General features: G+C 37.5%; 1 protein-coding gene across 2 annotated transcripts in view; it reads right to left on the bottom strand.

Annotated features, from left to right (window-relative positions):
• WDR7 (WD repeat domain 7) overlaps positions 1 to 17,654 on the bottom strand; it is a 265,985-nt gene that overhangs the window by 186,990 nt on the left and 61,341 nt on the right. For both annotated transcript variants that reach the window (XM_080919796.1, XM_080919797.1), the window contains exons 15-16: positions 15,939 to 16,708; positions 14,355 to 14,443 (exon numbers count right to left, since the gene is read on the bottom strand). In XM_080919796.1, coding sequence (XP_080775922.1) covers positions 14,355 to 14,443; positions 15,939 to 16,708 — 859 coding nt within the window. The remainder of the gene's footprint in view (positions 1 to 14,354; positions 14,444 to 15,938; positions 16,709 to 17,654) is intronic.

Raw genomic sequence — 17,654 nt, 5'->3', positions numbered from 1 at the left:
GCCATCCCAGACTTTCCGCAGCTTGGGAGCAGCCTGATCCTGTGAGACTTGTCTAAAGCACACAAATGAGACAATGTAACACCTCCCTTGACTAGTCAGACTGCATGCCCAGGGCCCCCAAGCAAATGTCACAATTAGTACAGAAACTTGCTGTGGATGTTAGAGTAATGTGAAGCAAAAACTTTAAATTACTTTTTTAATGCCTTTTGTCATGAAAAACCCACACTTAATATGTCCTAATTCAGAACAGATAATGGAAAGCTATGCTGATTAACGGAACTTGAACATATGTGCCGTAACCATGAAGGCAACATTGTAGTGCGGTTCATTAACCATGTTCCTACTGGACTCAGATGTAAACTCTGGCTGACCAGTTATCTTCCTCTCACCAACCCCACTGTCCCACCAAGCATGAAATGTAGCATGTCCAGAAATATTAAATTATAAAGTTCCCAATTCTGCCCCTGTACTGACTGGTTTTATGTCAACTTGACACAAGCTGGAGTTATCACAGAGAAAGGAGCCTCCCCAACTCGCCTCTTAGTCGTGATGTTTGTACAGGAACAAGACAGCCCCTATCTGCTGAGTAGTTACCATCTTGAAACATCAAGTTACAATCTCCAGACAAATTCTTCCTTAATATTCTCAATAGACCTTACATTGCTAGATTTTGTGTCATTTTATTGTTGCTTACTCTTCTAATTTGATTACACATATCTTTCAATTACTTCATGAGAATAAGTACACACAAAAACCTAGTTTTTCAAGACTTATAAATGCTTGAAAATATTACCAATCAAACTCGGTATTTGACTGATAATTTGGAACTGTGAACAAAACTTCTGTAAAAAAGTGTATTCTGGTTGGTTTGTTTGTATTGTTATCTGATTTTATTATTTATTATTATTATTATTATTTGGGTGACTTGTCTAATGAGAGAGAGTGGCTATAGATTTGGGTGGGTAGGAGGATCTAGGAGGAGTTGGGAAAGTGGAAAGTACTGTGATAAGAACATAGTGTATAAAATATCTATTCTCAACAAATAATTAATTAATTAATTAGATAATTAATTGTTTAAAAGCTGTGTTTGCAGAGACTCATTGTCTCATTAGAAGTGCAGTGCTGTGGAGAAGCTTGAATGATGCAGTCCACAGGCTGGTTGCCCCATCCTGGCCCACTTCTACTCTCTGAACCACACATGCCTTGACCATCTATCTCCTTGTCTGAACTAACGAGTAGGAACCTATTAACTCAGCAGCTCACTGGCTTCTACCACACCAGAAGCTGAAGCTGTCATCGGATAGCACCTCTGAGCTATAAAAAAGCTTCCTTGTCTTGCCGGAACCATCACTCCAATGACTCACAGGTGTATTCAAAACTTGCCTTAACATAAGGCTTGATTTGTTCTGTAAAACTATAAAACTGTTTCACTACTGGAACAAAACAATCGGGGTAACCAAAATCTTGCTCCTGGGCAATCACCCCAAAACTAGCTCTTACTCGCATTAAGATGAAAGCTGTGGTCTAGAGGCCACAGCAGCTATGATTATTTCAAGTATAGAGTATGTTTGCTGAAGCAAGCACAACACTACAAATAGCTACATACACAAATCTGAAGGGGTTTTTTGTGGACTTACTGTATTAAGTCACTGTAATGGCCCTGGAAGACTTTACTTCAGTAATGTATTTATTTATCATCTAGACATGTTTCCTTAGATACTGAGTGACAAACCAGGAAGCAATGGCTAACTGCACGGTCTATGAGAGAGTTAAATAGCTAATGTACATGGTGTGCAGCATACAGACAGCAGAGTCACCCGCTGTTTCTGAAGGAGTTAGCAACCCCATTGTGATGAAAGGCAGGGGTATTGAGGCAACAGCACATCAAGAAACTCAAGATTCTCAAAAACTATACCAGTGGTGCTGGAGCAATGGCTCTGTGCTTAAAATCACTGGCTGCTCTTGCAGAGACCCTAAGTTTAGTTCCCAGCAGCCACATGGTGGTTCACAGGCATCTGGATCCTCTAGCAGTCTAGAGGATCCAGCACCCTCTTCTAGCCTCTGTGGGCACTAGGCACCTGTGTGGTGCATATACATAGATTCAGGCAAAATTTCACACATATAAAATAATAAATTTAGAATATTCTTAAAAATAAAGTATTATTACTTAATCTTTGACTCATTGCTAGTTCACATGAGAACTGAAGTAAGGTCAGATACAACAATGACTTTTCTTAGACTGTAACTATAGCAAGAAACTTAACAGAAAATCTGCTTTAAAACATCTTCATTACTAACACCAGAAATCAGTAAGTGGGGCTAGAGAAATGGCTCAGTGGTTAGGAATCTGTATTATCCCTGCAGAGTTCAATTCCCAGCACCCACAATGGGCAGCTTTTAACTTCATATAATTCCAACTCCAGGGAATGGCCCTAACCTCCGGGACATGTACATACACAGACATACACATGTACATGTAAGTAAATAGAACTACAGTTTTTGATAGAGAGAGAAATAGTCCTCTAAGCCTGGGAATGAGGGAGATAATTCATTACACTGAAAGATGAATCGATATGAATAGTTTCCCATGTCACCAAGTGTTTCATATGCATTCCAAATACTGAGTCAAACATGAAAACACAGAAATCAGACAAAGCCTAAGATCCACAAGACACTCAAGCTCTATTTAAAAAGCAAATAAATCCATTATCATGAACTACACCCTTCCCTACATTGTCTCCAGTAGGCATAAGCACCCCTTGAAGCCAGAAACTTATTTTGTTTTATATCCCAGTACCTAGTAACTGAAATATTTACCCCAGAAACAGAAAAATGGTACATATGAATTCATTAGTTACCAGCTTCTTTCATGAAACAACCACTGTACCAAAGACTTAAGAAAATTCAGTGAGCAAGACAACAATCCCTATCTTTTTAGCTTCTGCAACAAATTAGAGTAATAAGCCAATTAAAAAATGGCAATTAAATTGGGACATTGTCTTCCCTGTTATTTGGTGACACTATCTATAAACTTCTTTCATATATATACATACACACACATACCTACACACACACACACACACACACACACACACACACACACACACGCGCGCGCGCGCGCGCGCACTAGGACAACTAAACATATTAAGAAACTAACTAAAAGTGTACAGTGCCAGGAATGGGCTGCACTTTATTGACTCACTGGCCAAAAAGATACCATGGAATCCCCCAAACATCAGAAGGTACTCCATACTACTAGAAGAAAAAGTCAATTGTCAATAGCACCCAGAATCAAATCCTGTGACCTACAACAGTGACCTACCTATGAATTGCTGAAATAGTGGCACAAATGTTATGGGAGTGACCAACCATTGGTTGAATTTAAAATCTACTCAATGAGATGGAAACCATACCTGACAGTGCCCCATATAGAACCTGAGACTAGATATATCATAGGGCTAAGGAAAAAGCTGATATTATCATTCTGCTAAAAGGCTCTAATGATAAAATAACTCCTAATGATATACTCTTATGCCCATAGTCAGTGCCTGATCCACACTCTTCAAATGAGCAGTTGTTTGTTTGTTTGTTTTTCTGTAGAAAGGAATTAACCCAAAGACCCACACTGGACAGTGTGAAAAGAAGAAGAGACTTTGGAAAACGCATCCAAAATGGATGTCTTCATGAAGCCTTTCCCCTCAAGCCTCAGGAATAGATGTGAAAAACAGAGAAAGGAAAGACTTAAAGAGCCAGAGTTGGGGGATGACTCCAAGGAAACAATGTCTTCAAAACACACATAAACTCACAGACCAAGGCAGCACACACAAGATCTGCACAGGTTCGAAGCAGACATGATCCAAGCACTGAATGGGGGAAGTGGACACCGGGTTCTAGTCCTAACAACAAACCTTTATGCTAATGATTCTCACTAACAAAACAAAACAAAACAAAAAATCAGTTTTCCTCCAATTGATGTGTCACAGGGTCTCTCAACCACAATCAGGGCAGGTCCCATGGACAGAACAAGTTAGCCAAAAAGGAGAACTCAATGGTATTTAGTAGAATATTTGTTCCATTTTGCTCCCCCCACCCACATTTTCCATGTTTGTTTTGGGGTGTGTGTATATGTGTGTGTGTGTGTGTGTGTGTGTGTGTGTGTGTGTGTGTGTGTGTGTGTCTTTCAGCTTTTTTTTTAAGAGAGAGAGAGATGCACAAGAGCATAAAGTTGGGTGGGTAGGGAGGTGGGAAGAATCTGGAAGCAGTTGGGGAAGGAAAACCTGATGATGACATTATAATGGGAAAGTCACAACCAAGTCACAATGGTGAATGATTTAAGGTTAAATTATGCTACTTGCAAAGTTATTTTCAGAAATGGTTTGAATTTATATCATATAATTTAAGAAATGAGAAGCAGTCTTTGTAAATTAACCTTGGGAAATCGCTATGCAAACTGATCAACAGCTTATTGCTGCCTTTCCCAAGATCAGTAGGAGAAATCTAGACTGAAAGTGAAGTGCCAGTTGGACCTGAGATTTCCTTCAAATACTGTTATTTATAATTAACATATTTTTAAATTTTTATTTATTTTTAATTATCTTTCTTTTCACAAATCTGAGACAAAGTAAGCTCTATGATTGGCCTATTTAATTATTAACTTGACAGAGCTCCTAAGTCAAGACACAGGGAATCAAAACTTAATGAGTTGGAGACACAAAGCTGGGAGTCGTGGGAGACAGAACAGCTAGAATTTAAAGGCTGGAGAAGAGAGAAAGAAATTCCAGAAGAGAGGGTGTACTGAAGTCCTGTCAAGTTTCAGCAGAGTACCAATCACAACACTTCAGGAAACTAGTAAGGGAGGAAGACTGAACCATCAGAAAGTCTAGGACAGTGCCCTTCTCCACCAGCCTTCTAGGGAGCCTCAGAACCATGAAACATTTGACTGAGTCCTAAGAAGGTCTTATCTCAGTAATAAATATTTTGCATTACTTTGAGCACTGCTCAAAAATCTACCTACCAAATCATAAAACTGATGGTCTATCTACCAAATCATAAAACTGACAGTGAAAATGCTTTCACAGAACTCCATTCTAAAAGAAAGTTCTATAAGAATACAAAATGTCCAGTATTCTATCTGACAAATTTAAGCACTTTCCCATGATATTCAAGCATGAAAATTTAGAGGCAGGAAATATAGTTGATAAAAAGAATAATTAAAAACCTCTTTAATCTCAGAACACAGAAAGCAGGTAGATCTCCGAGTTCAAGGCCAGCCTGATCTAGAAAGTTAATTTCCAGGACAACCAGAGCTACATAAAGAAAATTTGTCTTAAGAAAATTAAAAAAGGACCACTGGGAACAGCAGAGATCCAGGGACACAGGCCTGGTGAGACTGCACTGTGAGTAGCGCTCGGTAGGTGTGGCCCTTTGGTTGGTCCAGGGGAGCAGGAACTCTGCCGTAGGGACTTGGGTCCACCCAGAAGGCCCTTGCATGTGGACAAAACACTCAAGCCATTTGCCACCTGGAACAGCGGAGATCCAGAGACACAGGCCAGGTACACGGGAGAGATGGGAACCAATCACTGACAACAAGACCACGTATAATCACAAAAAACAAGATGGGAAGTGAAAAGCAAAAGAACTTATGCAATGGAAACCAAGACAACCTGGCAACATCAGAACCCAGCTCTCCCATCACAGTAAGCAGCAGAATACCAAACACTGCAGAAAAAGAAGACTCAGACCTGAAATCATACTTCAAGATGATGATGGAGATCTTTGGGAAGAGCGTGAATAACTCACTTAAACAAGAACAGGAGGAAAACCATAAAGAAATAGAAGCTTTTAAAGAGATAACACAAAATGCACTCAAAGAAATCAAAGAACTAAAGAAAAACATAACCAAAGAGATGAAGGAATTGAAGAAGGAATTTAAAATGAAAATAAAGAAAACACTAAAAGAGACAACCCTGGAGGTAGAAAACCTAAAAAAGAAATCAGGAGTCACAGATGCAAGCATCTCCAACAGACTACAAGAGATGGAGAAGAGAATCTCAGGGGCTGAAGACAACATTGAAAACAGACAAAACAGTCAGAGAAAATGCAAAAGCCAAAAAGCTCCTAACCCAAAATTTCCAGGAGATCCACAACACAATGAGAAGACCAAACCTAAGGATGATAGAAATAGAAGAGGGCGAAGAATATCAACTAAGAGGCACAGTAAATATTTTCAACAAAATTGTAGGAAAAAACTTCCCTACCCTTAAGAATGAGATGACCATGAGCAAAAAAGAAGCCTACAGAACTCCAAATAGAGGGGACCATAAAAGAAATTCTTCCTGACACATAATACTCAAAACATCAAGTGTCCAAAGGAAAGAGAGAATAATAAAAGCAGTGAGGGAAAAAGGTCATATAAAGGCAGACCAATCAGAATCATACCCGACTTATCAAAAGAGACTATTAAAGCTAAGATATCCTGGACAGACATCATGCACACCCTAAGAGAGCACAAGTGCCAGCTCAGGCTGCTATACCCAGCAAAACTATCAATCACCATAGATGGAGAGACCAAGATATTCCAGGACAAAACTAAATTTACCACAAATCCAGCACTAGAACTAATTATAGGTGGAAAACACAATACAAGGAGGGAAACTATATCCTAGTGAAAACAAAAAAATAACTAAGCAAGGAAATCAAAAGAAGAAAGACACATAGGCACAATTCTACCACTAAAAGCAATAAAAGCAGGAAACAGCAACCACTATTCCTTGATATCTGTAAACATAAATGGACTCAATTCCCCAATAAAAAGACATAGGCTACCAGACTGAATACATAAACAAAACCCAGCATTTTGCTGCATACAGGAAACTCATCTCAGAGACAAACACAGATACTATCTCAGAGTAAAAGGTTGGGAAAAAAACTTCCAAGCAAATGGCCCCAAGAAGCAAGCTGGAGTGGCCATTCCAATAACGAATAAAGTAGACTTTCAACCAAAAGTTATCAAAAAACATAAGGAAGGACACTTTTTACTCATTAGAGGGAAAATTTATCAGGAGGAACTCTCAATCCTTAACATATATGCTCCAAATACAAGAGCACCCATATTCATAAAAGAAACCCTACTAAAGCCCAAAAAATACATTGCACCCCACACAATAATAGTAGGAGACCTCCATATCCCACTCTCACCAATGAACAGATCATGGAAAGAGAAACTGAACAAGGACACAGTAAAACTAGCAGAGGTTATGAACCAACTGAAATTAATAGACATCTACAGAACATACCATCCTAAAACAAAAGAATACACCTTCTTCTCAGCATGGCACCTTCTCCAAAATTGACCATATAATCGGTCAGAAAACAAGCCTCAATAGGTATAAGAAGATTGAAATACTCTCACGCATCCTATCAGATCACCATGGTCTAAGGATGGTCTTCAATAACAACAAAGACAACAAAAAGCCCATATACACATGGAAATTAAACAATGCTATATTAAATGATAGCATGGTTAAAGAAGACATAAAGAAAGAATTTAAAAATTTTCTAGAATTTAATGAAAATGAAAACACAACATACCCAAACCTATGGGATGCAATGAAAGCAGTACTGAGAGGAAAACTCATAGCTCTGAGTGCTTACAAAAAGTAACTAGAGAAAGCATACACTAGCAACTTGACAGCACAGTTGAAAGCTCTAAAACAAAAAGAAGCAGATACACCCAAGAGGAGTAGACGGCAAGAAATAATCAAACTCAGAGCAGAAATTGACCAAATAGAAACAAAAAGAACCATTCAAAGAATCAACACACACAAGAGATGGTTCTTTGAGAAAATTAACAAGACTGACAAACCCTTAGCCATACTAACTAGAGGGCTAAGAAAGAGTATCCAAATTAACAAAATCAGAAATGAAAGTGGAGACATAACAACTGAAACTGAGGAAATTCAAGAAATCATCAGATCCTATTACAAAAGCCTATACTCAACAAAGCTGGAAAAATGGAGGAAATGGATGGATTCCTAGACAGATACCATACACTAAAGTTAAACCAGGACCAGGTAAACCATCTAAATAATCCCATAACACCTAAAGAAATAGAAGCAGTCATCAAAAGCCTCCCAACCAAAAAAAGCCCAGGTCCAGATATGCTCAGTGTAGAATTCTATCAGACATTTATTGACAACCTAATACAAGTACTCTCCAAACTATTCCACAAAATAGAGTCAGATGGAACACTACCTAACTCATTTTTCGAGGCCACAATAACCCTCTTTCCGAAACCACACAAAGACCCTACAAGGAAAAAGAACTTCAGACCAATCTCACTTATGAACATTGATGCAAAAATACTCAAAAAAATCCTTGCAAACCGAATCCAAGAACACATCAAAACGATCATTCACCATGATCAAGTAGGCTTCATTCATGGGATGCCGGGATGGTTTAATATACAGAAATCCATCAACGTAATCAGATCATATAAACAAACTCAAAGAAAAAAAAATCACATGATCATCTCACTAGATGCTGAGAAAGCATTGGACAAAATTCAACACCCATTCATGTTAAAAGTCTTGGAAAAAACAGGAATCCAAGGCCCATACCTAAACATAATAAAAGCAATATACAGCAAACCAACAGCCAACATCAAAATTAATGTTGAGAAACTTGAAAAAAATCCCACTAACATCAGGGACTCGACAAGGCTGCCCACTCTCCCCCTACCTATTCAACATAGTACTGGAAGTCCTGGCCAGAACAATTACACAGCAAAAGGAAATCAAAGGGATACAAATTGGAAAGGAAGAAGTAAAAGCATCACTGTTTGCAGATGACATAATAGTGTACATATGTGACCCCAAAAAATCCACCAGAGAACTTCTACAGCTGAAAAACAAGTTCAGAAAAGTGGCTGGATATAAAATTAACTCAAACAAATTAGTATCCTTCCTCTACTCAAAGGACAAACATGTGTAGAAAGAAATTAGAGAAAAGATACCCTTCACAATAGTCACAAACAATATGAAATACTTTAGTGTGACTCTAAGCAAGTGAAGGACCTTTATGACAAGAACTTCAAAACTCTGAAGACAGAATTTGAGGAATATCTCAGAAAATGGAAAGATCTCCCATGCTCATGGATTGGAAGGATCAACATTGTAAAAATGACCATCTTACCAAAAGCAATCTACAGATTTAATGCAATCCCCATCAAAATTCCAACCGAATTCTTCATAGAGTTGGAAAGAGCAATGTGCAATTTCATCTGGAATAAGAAAAGACCTAGCATAGTGAAATCCATCTTCAACAACAAGAAAACATCTTCTGGACTCACCATCCCTGACCTCAAGCTATATTAAAAGGCAATTGTGTTAAAAACTGCATGATACTGGTACAGAGATAGGCACGTGGATCAATGGAATAGAATAGAAGATCCAGAAATGAACACTCACATATACGGTCACTTGATTTTTGACAAAAGAGCTGTAAACATTTAATGGAAAAAGGACAGCCTATTCAACAAATGGTGTTGGTTCAACTGGCACTCCGCATGCAGAAGAATGAAAATAGATCCTTTCTTATCTCCTTGTACAAAGCTGAAGTGCAAGTGAATCAAAGATCTCCACATTAAACCAGGTACACTGAAACTATTACAAGAGAAAGTAGGGAAAACCTTAGAACACATAGGCACAGGAGAAAATTCCCTGAACAGAACACCAATGGCTCATGCTTTTAGGTCAAAGATCGACAAATGGGACTTAAGAGATTGCAAAGTTTCTGTAAGGCTAAGGACATTGTCAAGAAAACAAAATGGCAGCCAACAGAGTGGGAAAAGATCTTTACCCACTCCACATCAGATAGAGGCCTAATATACAAGGTATACAAAGAACTCAAGAATTTAGACACCAGAGAATCTAACAATCCTATTAAAAAATGGGGTACAGAGTTAAACAAAAAGTTGTCAAATGAGGAATATCAAATGGCTGAGAAGCATCTAAGGAAGTGCTCGACATCATTAGCCATAGGGAAATACAAATCAAAACAACCCTGTGATTCTACCTCACACCAGTCAGAATGGCTAAGATAAAAAAATTTAGATGACAGCAGATGCTGGCAAGGATGAGGAGAAAGAGGAACACTTCTCCACTGTTGATGGGGTTGTAAACTGGTATTACCACTCTGGAAATCAGTCTGGTGATTCCTCAGAAAATTGGGCATAGTACTACCTGAAGACCCAGTTATCCCACTTCTGGGCATATACCCCAGAGATGCTCCAATATACAACAAAGACACATGTACCACAATGTTCATAGCAGCCCTATTTATAATAGCCAGAAGCTGGAAAGAACCCAAGTGTCCTTCAGTAGATGAATGGATACAAAAATTGTGGTACATTTACACAATGGAGTACTACTCAGCTATCAGAAACAATGACTTTATAAAATTCCTAAGAAAATGGATGCATCTATAGAACATCATCCTGAGTGAGGTAACCCAATCACAAAAGAACAGATATAATATGCAGTCACTGATAATTAGATATTAACCCCAGAAAGCTCTGGACACCCCAGAAACATCTCAGAGACTATATGAAGCTCAAGAAAAACAAAGGCCAAAAAAAAAAAAAAAAGAAAGAAAGAAAGAATGAAAGCCTCATTCCTTCTTAGGGGAAAAAAAAATGTATAGCACCTTCTCAGAGTGTGGTACACCTTGACCTCAAATCATTAATAATCCAAGAGCTAAGATAATAGACTTTTGGCAATTTTTGGTATTCAGAGATCATTATGCTTAATCTATACCCAATGAGAAATCTGTTTCCATGTTACACTCTGTCCTACATGTTCTTCATGCTTGTGGTAACTAGTAGGATTTATATGCATGTAATCAAACCTCTAAAAGAATTAAGTACTGACAAAATTATTCATATAATGATATGTCAAATTGCCTTTAAAAATCTGTAAATGTATCCCATCCTCCCTTTTTTAAATAAAGTGGTAAGTAATAAAAAAAATTGATGATGATTCACTTACTAATATTAAAATAGTAATAAATTATATTCATTTATTTAAAAAAAGAAACTTAAAAAGAAAAAAAAAGAATTTTTGATGGTACATATCCTTAATCCTAACATTGAGAAGAGTTGGGAGGAAGGAGAGAAGCAGAGGTGGATCTCTGTAAGTTCGGGGTTAGCCTTGTCTACAGAGCACAGCAATGGGAAGTGTGGGAGCTGCCGCCAAGCAGTATTCAGGAAGAAATGTCAGCACTAAATATGGCGTACCAGGAAAAACAGCCATATCTCATTAGCTAAACTGGGGTTTCCCTTAAGAGTGAACTTAAACTAGAAATAACAAGATGCTAGTAAATACAAACCAAACATCTAGAAAGCAGAAAAATCCTAAAATTCAACTAGCCAGGTCTTAAAAGAGACTTAAAAATTGTTTTATGCTAGGCTATCTGCATGTTAAAAAAAACATTGAAGATGAATAATAGAAATGAATGGGAATCCATCCCATATGCAGCCACTAAACCCAAGCACTATTGCTGATGCTAAGTAGTGCTTACTGGCAGGAACCTGATATGGATGCCTCCTTAGAGGCTCTGCCAGAACCATACTGATATAGAGGAGGATGCTTGCAGCTAACCATCAGACTGAACATGAGGACCCCTGTGAAGGAGCTAGAGAAAATACTGAAGGAGCTGAAAGGGTCTTCAACCCCATGAGAAGAACAAAATTATCAACCAACCAAACCCACAACAGCTCCCAGGAGCTAAAACACCAACCAGTGAGTTTGCATGGAGAGACCCATGGCTCCAGTTGCACATGGAGCATTTTCTGGCATCGATGGGAGAAAAGGCCTTTGGTCCAGTGAAGGCTCATTTTCCCAGTGTGGGGAATGCCAAGGTGCTGAGTTGGGAAAAGGTGGTTTGGAGAGGGAGCACCTTCCTGGAGGCAATGAGAGGGGGAGGGGGGATGCAATCGGAGGAAAGGAATAACATCTGAAACGTAAATGCAGAGAATATCCGAGAGAGAGAGAGAGAGAGAGAGAGAGAGAGAGAGAGAGAGAGAGAGAGAGAGAGAGAGAGAGAGAGAGAGAGAGAGAGAGAGAGGAAAGAAAGAAAGAAAGTAATGAACAAAAGAATTTTATAGCTTTTTGCCTGATAAAATTGATAGAAAGTATATGAATAAAAAATATTAAAATAAAAAGGCAAATACAAAAACAAAAACACCACAATAGCTTGAAATATATTAAAAATTGAAATAGTTTTTAAAAAATCTAAGTATTTGAGCCCTACAGCTTTCAGCTAAGGAGTGTAAAAGCCCAACAGAAGGCCACTCATACGCATCTATACATATGCTTTAGAAAAGTCCAAGAATCAGCTTTCACTAGCTCTCTGAGGCTGTTACCCTGTCAGAAAGCCATTACCAGAAATGAAACTACACACTAAAATCCCTATGACCACTACACATTTTAAACAAATTTTACAAGTTATATGTAATAACCTATAAATCGGGTAAGTCATCATAATAAAGTATGCTCTATAGGCCAAGTGATTTTCAAACAAAAATGCCAATATTGTTTATCTCATGAGGAATAGAGAGAAAAATTGTAAAATCATTTCAACAGATACAGGGGAAAAAACTAACCAAATTCAACAACTATTAGTAAATTAAAATCTCAACAAATTAGTAATATTAGGGTATGTTTTAATGCAATAAAAAGTATACTGGAAAAATCTAAACAAGAAAAAATATGTATAAATTGTTGTCTCTTCATTCAACAGTATAATACATAACAACAAAAGTAACAAACTATATTTCTAATGCAATAAAATTTTAAAAATCTGACAGTAGAGGCCAACAAAAGAATATAGGTCTTATATAGTGAAACAAATCAAGCAAATCTCAAGAAATGCAAAATAAATCATAAAGTTATAAATTTTTTAAAAATAAATAAATAAAAGAAAAGAGGTCACTAGAATATTTCCAAAAGCACTTTATTTTAAAAGTTGCTATTTTTCTAATTCTGAAATATTGCATATCATGATGAGCTACCTTGAAGAGAAGAGTCAGGTTTAAATGGAGAATCCATTTGTTGTATATACACCCTCTTCCTCAGCCAGATTTTTCTAAGTGCACCTTTGTTCTGACTATAATTTACCATGTGAGACACTCAAGATTCAGATCCTCAATAATTCGAGATTCTGATTCCAGATGAGGGAAGCTCCAGTCTTAGCCCCTTCGGGAGAGGGAGATGTGGTGGGGAACATAAGGGAGTTTCTGTAGTGCCACCCAAATTCTATTCCTTCTGTGAGTGTGGTTGCAAGGATGCTCAGCTTCTAGACATTTCTGCTTTGTTCGCTTTTATGCATGTATAAGGTATGCTATGCATACATTGTAATTATCTAAATATAGCTATATATTATTTTTATATTGATAATGTAACCCATGCAAAAGTGACACTATGACTTTACTGAGGGATAGAGAAATGAGAAAGGAGCTCCATAGGTCAAAAGAACTAGAAAGGAAGGGTGCAAGGCATCAGAGCTTACTGTCCATAATAAGGACAGTATTTACTACTGCGTAAAACACAGGCAAACCATTTAAGTATGTTAAACACCATCTCATTCCAGGAAATTCAGCATTGATCTTGGCCCAAGATACTTATGTGAGCACAAATAGCCCCCTAACATTCTTGGTGTGTGTGTTAAGGAGATGTCAGTATTTCATTTATTAGTAATAAAAGGCTAGAAAACATACATAAAAAAGTAATAGTATGTTATTTCACAGAAATTTTTAGGATTGATTTCAAAAGGAAGAGAAATTAAGCCTTTCCTCTTCTACTCACTACTCACTAATGAAACACAAAGCTAAAAATTAAAGTTATAGTATATTATTATTTAGGTACAAAGAACAGTTTATTAGGTATTTTGACTTATGAATAGCAAAGTAGACACCACTAGAAAACAGCAGAACACAAGTCATAGCATAAATCTGTGAATTCAAACATTACCAAGCAGAGTTAAAAAAAGGTCTAACTTTCAAACTTAAGATATACAGTTAACTATTGTTGACAAATGAAGGTGGCCCTAATACGTACAACTTAGACCAAAGACCATATAATAAAATTATCTGAAATATGCTCAGTTATCAATTTCCAAATAAATCTGATTTATTTTTAACTGACATCTTAATTATCCATATTTACATCTGGAATATAACAACTTTTCTCTCTTTTAACAATCTGAGACAAACAAAATATTATGATTATACATTAGCAATGCCTTCTCCATTTCTACAGCTGAAATGCATGTCAATTACTTATAAGATTCAATTTTACCTTGTTTAATCTGTCCTTGCACAATGTTACTGGAGGGTGGAGGGGAATCCCTCGCCTTAGAAAGGTCTGGTGTGCCTGGTCTGGGTGGCCTTTAAAAGAAGAAAGAAACAGTGAACATTTTCCTTTTCCAGAGGGTTGAAATTGGTATTGTCTAGGTGAAAAACAAACACAGAACATTTTCACCTTACTACTTCAAAAAGATGACTGTTTTCTAAGTTTCATACTTATTTGTTATTCGTTTCAAAAATCCAGTAAAGTAATTCCATGATTATGAGGTAGAAAATACAAACGTTTGTAACTAAAATGTATACTTTCTGTTAGCTTATATACTTTTGAACACTCCAGTGGACTACAGTTGACAAGTCAAAATCATCCTTAGCCTTCTCTTCTTACTGTTAACATCCTGGGAGTTCAGCCTACCTCACAGTCACTAGCACACAGGAATTCCCGGGAAAATACACTAATCTAAAAAGGATTCATATACATGGCAAAAAGAAATCTTGGAATCCATAGATAAACTGTCGAATTTGGATTCTGGCCCAGCAATTTCCATATATCAAAGTATTTAGAGGATTAAGGATGCTGATTTTTTTTTTTTTTTTTTTTTTTTTGTAAAAGTAAGCGGAACAGAGTATGACATAAAAGAAATGCTAAAAAAAAAACCTGATATAGTCAACTTTTAATAAAGTGTAATGATAAATTGTCTCCATAACTTTGGAAAAATAGAAAACAGCATTCAGGCTAAGTATTGTAAAAACATCAAAAGTCTATTTTAAAAGTATTGTGTTTTTGAAGCTATTTTTTCCATATTTTGCAGAATATGAACTGTACTTGTTACCACACTCCAGTGTAAATAACTGGACACATTGTCACTGCAAACAGATTACAATGAGAAATTCTGTGAACAGACACACATTTTGAACTTCCAGAAGCTATAAATTTAAAGTTATATTTATAGAGCTCAAAGACATGGTTACAAACACATACTGCTCTTGTAGAGGACAGGAGTGGGTCCCCAAACCCACACTGGGTAGCTCATGTGACTCCAACTCCAGGGGATAACACTCTTTACTGGAAGCCACAAGCACCTGTACTCACATACACACAGACCTGAATATAAGCACACAATTTTTAAAAATTGTCAATTTTGTTGGCATACACCTTTAACCCCAACAGTCAGGGGGTATATTTAGGCCAATCTGTGAGTCCATGGCCAGTCTTGTCTATATGAATTCCAGACCAGTCAGAGTTATCACAGAAAAAAATCATCTTAAATAAGAAAAAAAATTTTTGTTTACTCAAGAGTTATCCTCTATAACCAACTCCTACACTGTAAATCCATTTAAAATAGCTACACACACACACACACACACACACACACACACACACACACACACACAATAGTACTATAATTTTATCATGTTTTAAACCTGGCATTTTAGAAATGACTGATTTACAGTTTAAATGGGAAATCACTAACATGACTAAAGTGGTGAATGTGTGCAGAGCCAATCAACAAATATAGAGTATGGTTCTCTTAGCCCTTTGGAAAATAAAGAATAAGATTAAACTCCAGAATCACACCTGGTGGGGCCCTTCTTCATGTGATCTCCAATGAAAGTTGCATTGGTCATACTCATTAAAGTATTTGCCAGAGATATGATGGACAACAGATGTTGCGTAGTGACCGCTCGAGATACTGTGTAGGTCCCCTTGCCTACGCCCTCCATTGTTGGCAGCTTCCTTCCTACTTCTGCTTTCGTGTGTAGTAGCTTTCCAGCAGCCTGATTATAACCAGGAAGCATCAAGGACATATGACCTCCTCTCGATAAGAGACCAAAGGACACTGTGCAATGTGGTTTCAGCATCCCGAGGCGATCGAGACAAACTTCATCCAGAACCTCATTCAAGCCCCAGGCGTGGAGACAAGACATGAATAATTTTGCGGTATCCATTGTAAGGTTGTATTCTAGTAGGGTAAGTGGCTTGGACTTGCTGGCCCGGTACTCAGGGTCACTTTCTTCCCTTCTCTGCCTCATCACCTCCTCGTCGTCCTCCTCGTCGTCGAGGAGGTGCTCCTTTATGTTCTCTTTGATCGTTTCTTTCACTTGCTGGAAAAGAACTGCTGCCCGTTTCCCAGTTAGGAAAGAGCCCCCTTTGTCTGAACTGCCAGATGCTTTCTGCAGATTCTCTGGGGAAATAAGTGCAGTATTCGGCCTAGAGGCTTCTTCAGTCAGGAGTTGAATAATCAAAGCTTCCACATCAAAGAAAAGCACATGGATATCCGGGTCTGTTAGGTTTGTCTTTATTGCTTGAACCATCAGGGAGTTATGAGAATATTTAGGTAAATTCCCCTGTAACAGATATTTTTAAAACAAATAGTTACAATTCAAAGTGTTCAATTTCAACATTCATTAATGAGCAAGAAATAGGTGAATTAAAATGCTTATGGAGCTGTCTTTTTGGGGCTTCTGGGTCATTAACGTATCTTTGGCAACCAGCATCATGTAAAGATATGAGCATATGTGATTAGGAGAACCATACACTGACACAGGCATTAGAATAACAACTCATTAAAGCCAAGTATACATTGATAGAACCTTATTACTGAAGTGGGAGCCTCCATGCTCATTAAAGCTGGTTTCAGCAACATTGGTGGACTCTGAAGATGAATCGTGGTGCACAGCAGAAGCTGCAGGTCAGTCTGCAGCACCACACATTGGAATCCTTTGGCCACTTACAAACTCTCCATAAAGACACAATCAGGCTTTCCGGTTTTTAGATGACACGGCTACAGCAATCCTTACCATGTTCCTTCTGTTTCTCTCCTTTACTTACTCTCTGCTTTACTAAATCTAGGAAGAGTGAAGAGAACCAGGGGTCAGCCTTGAGGCCAGGGCCTCCACTTTTTCCTGTATATGACAATGGCTTGTGGAGATAAGAGTGTATACTGTTCACTTTATCTTTGAGGTGCTTGTGTGTGTGTACATGTATATGTGTAAAATTCAGACATGCCCATATATAAATGTTACAAGAGAGAATGGGAAGGAATCTTATCCAGAAGATAAAGAGCAATTATTTTTCTGAAAGAATCATAGAACATTTTGTTCAATTATATATATTTATACAGATTATATATCTATTTATAAAGATTATACATACATAGATTGCACATAATTAACACATGCTATTATCATAACTAGAAAATTAAAACTATAGAATAAAATATAGATTCCTTCATCCCATTTATGAACTCTCCTTTCACCTTCACCAGGCTGCTGAGCCGTATCTGTGACCCGT

The sequence above is a fragment of the Micromys minutus genome, assembly GCF_963924665.1.
Source record: "Micromys minutus genome assembly, chromosome: 8".
NCBI lineage: Eukaryota > Metazoa > Chordata > Mammalia > Rodentia > Muridae > Micromys > Micromys minutus.
Note: the sequence above shows the minus strand (reverse complement) of the source record. Positions and strands in the feature narration are given on the sequence as shown.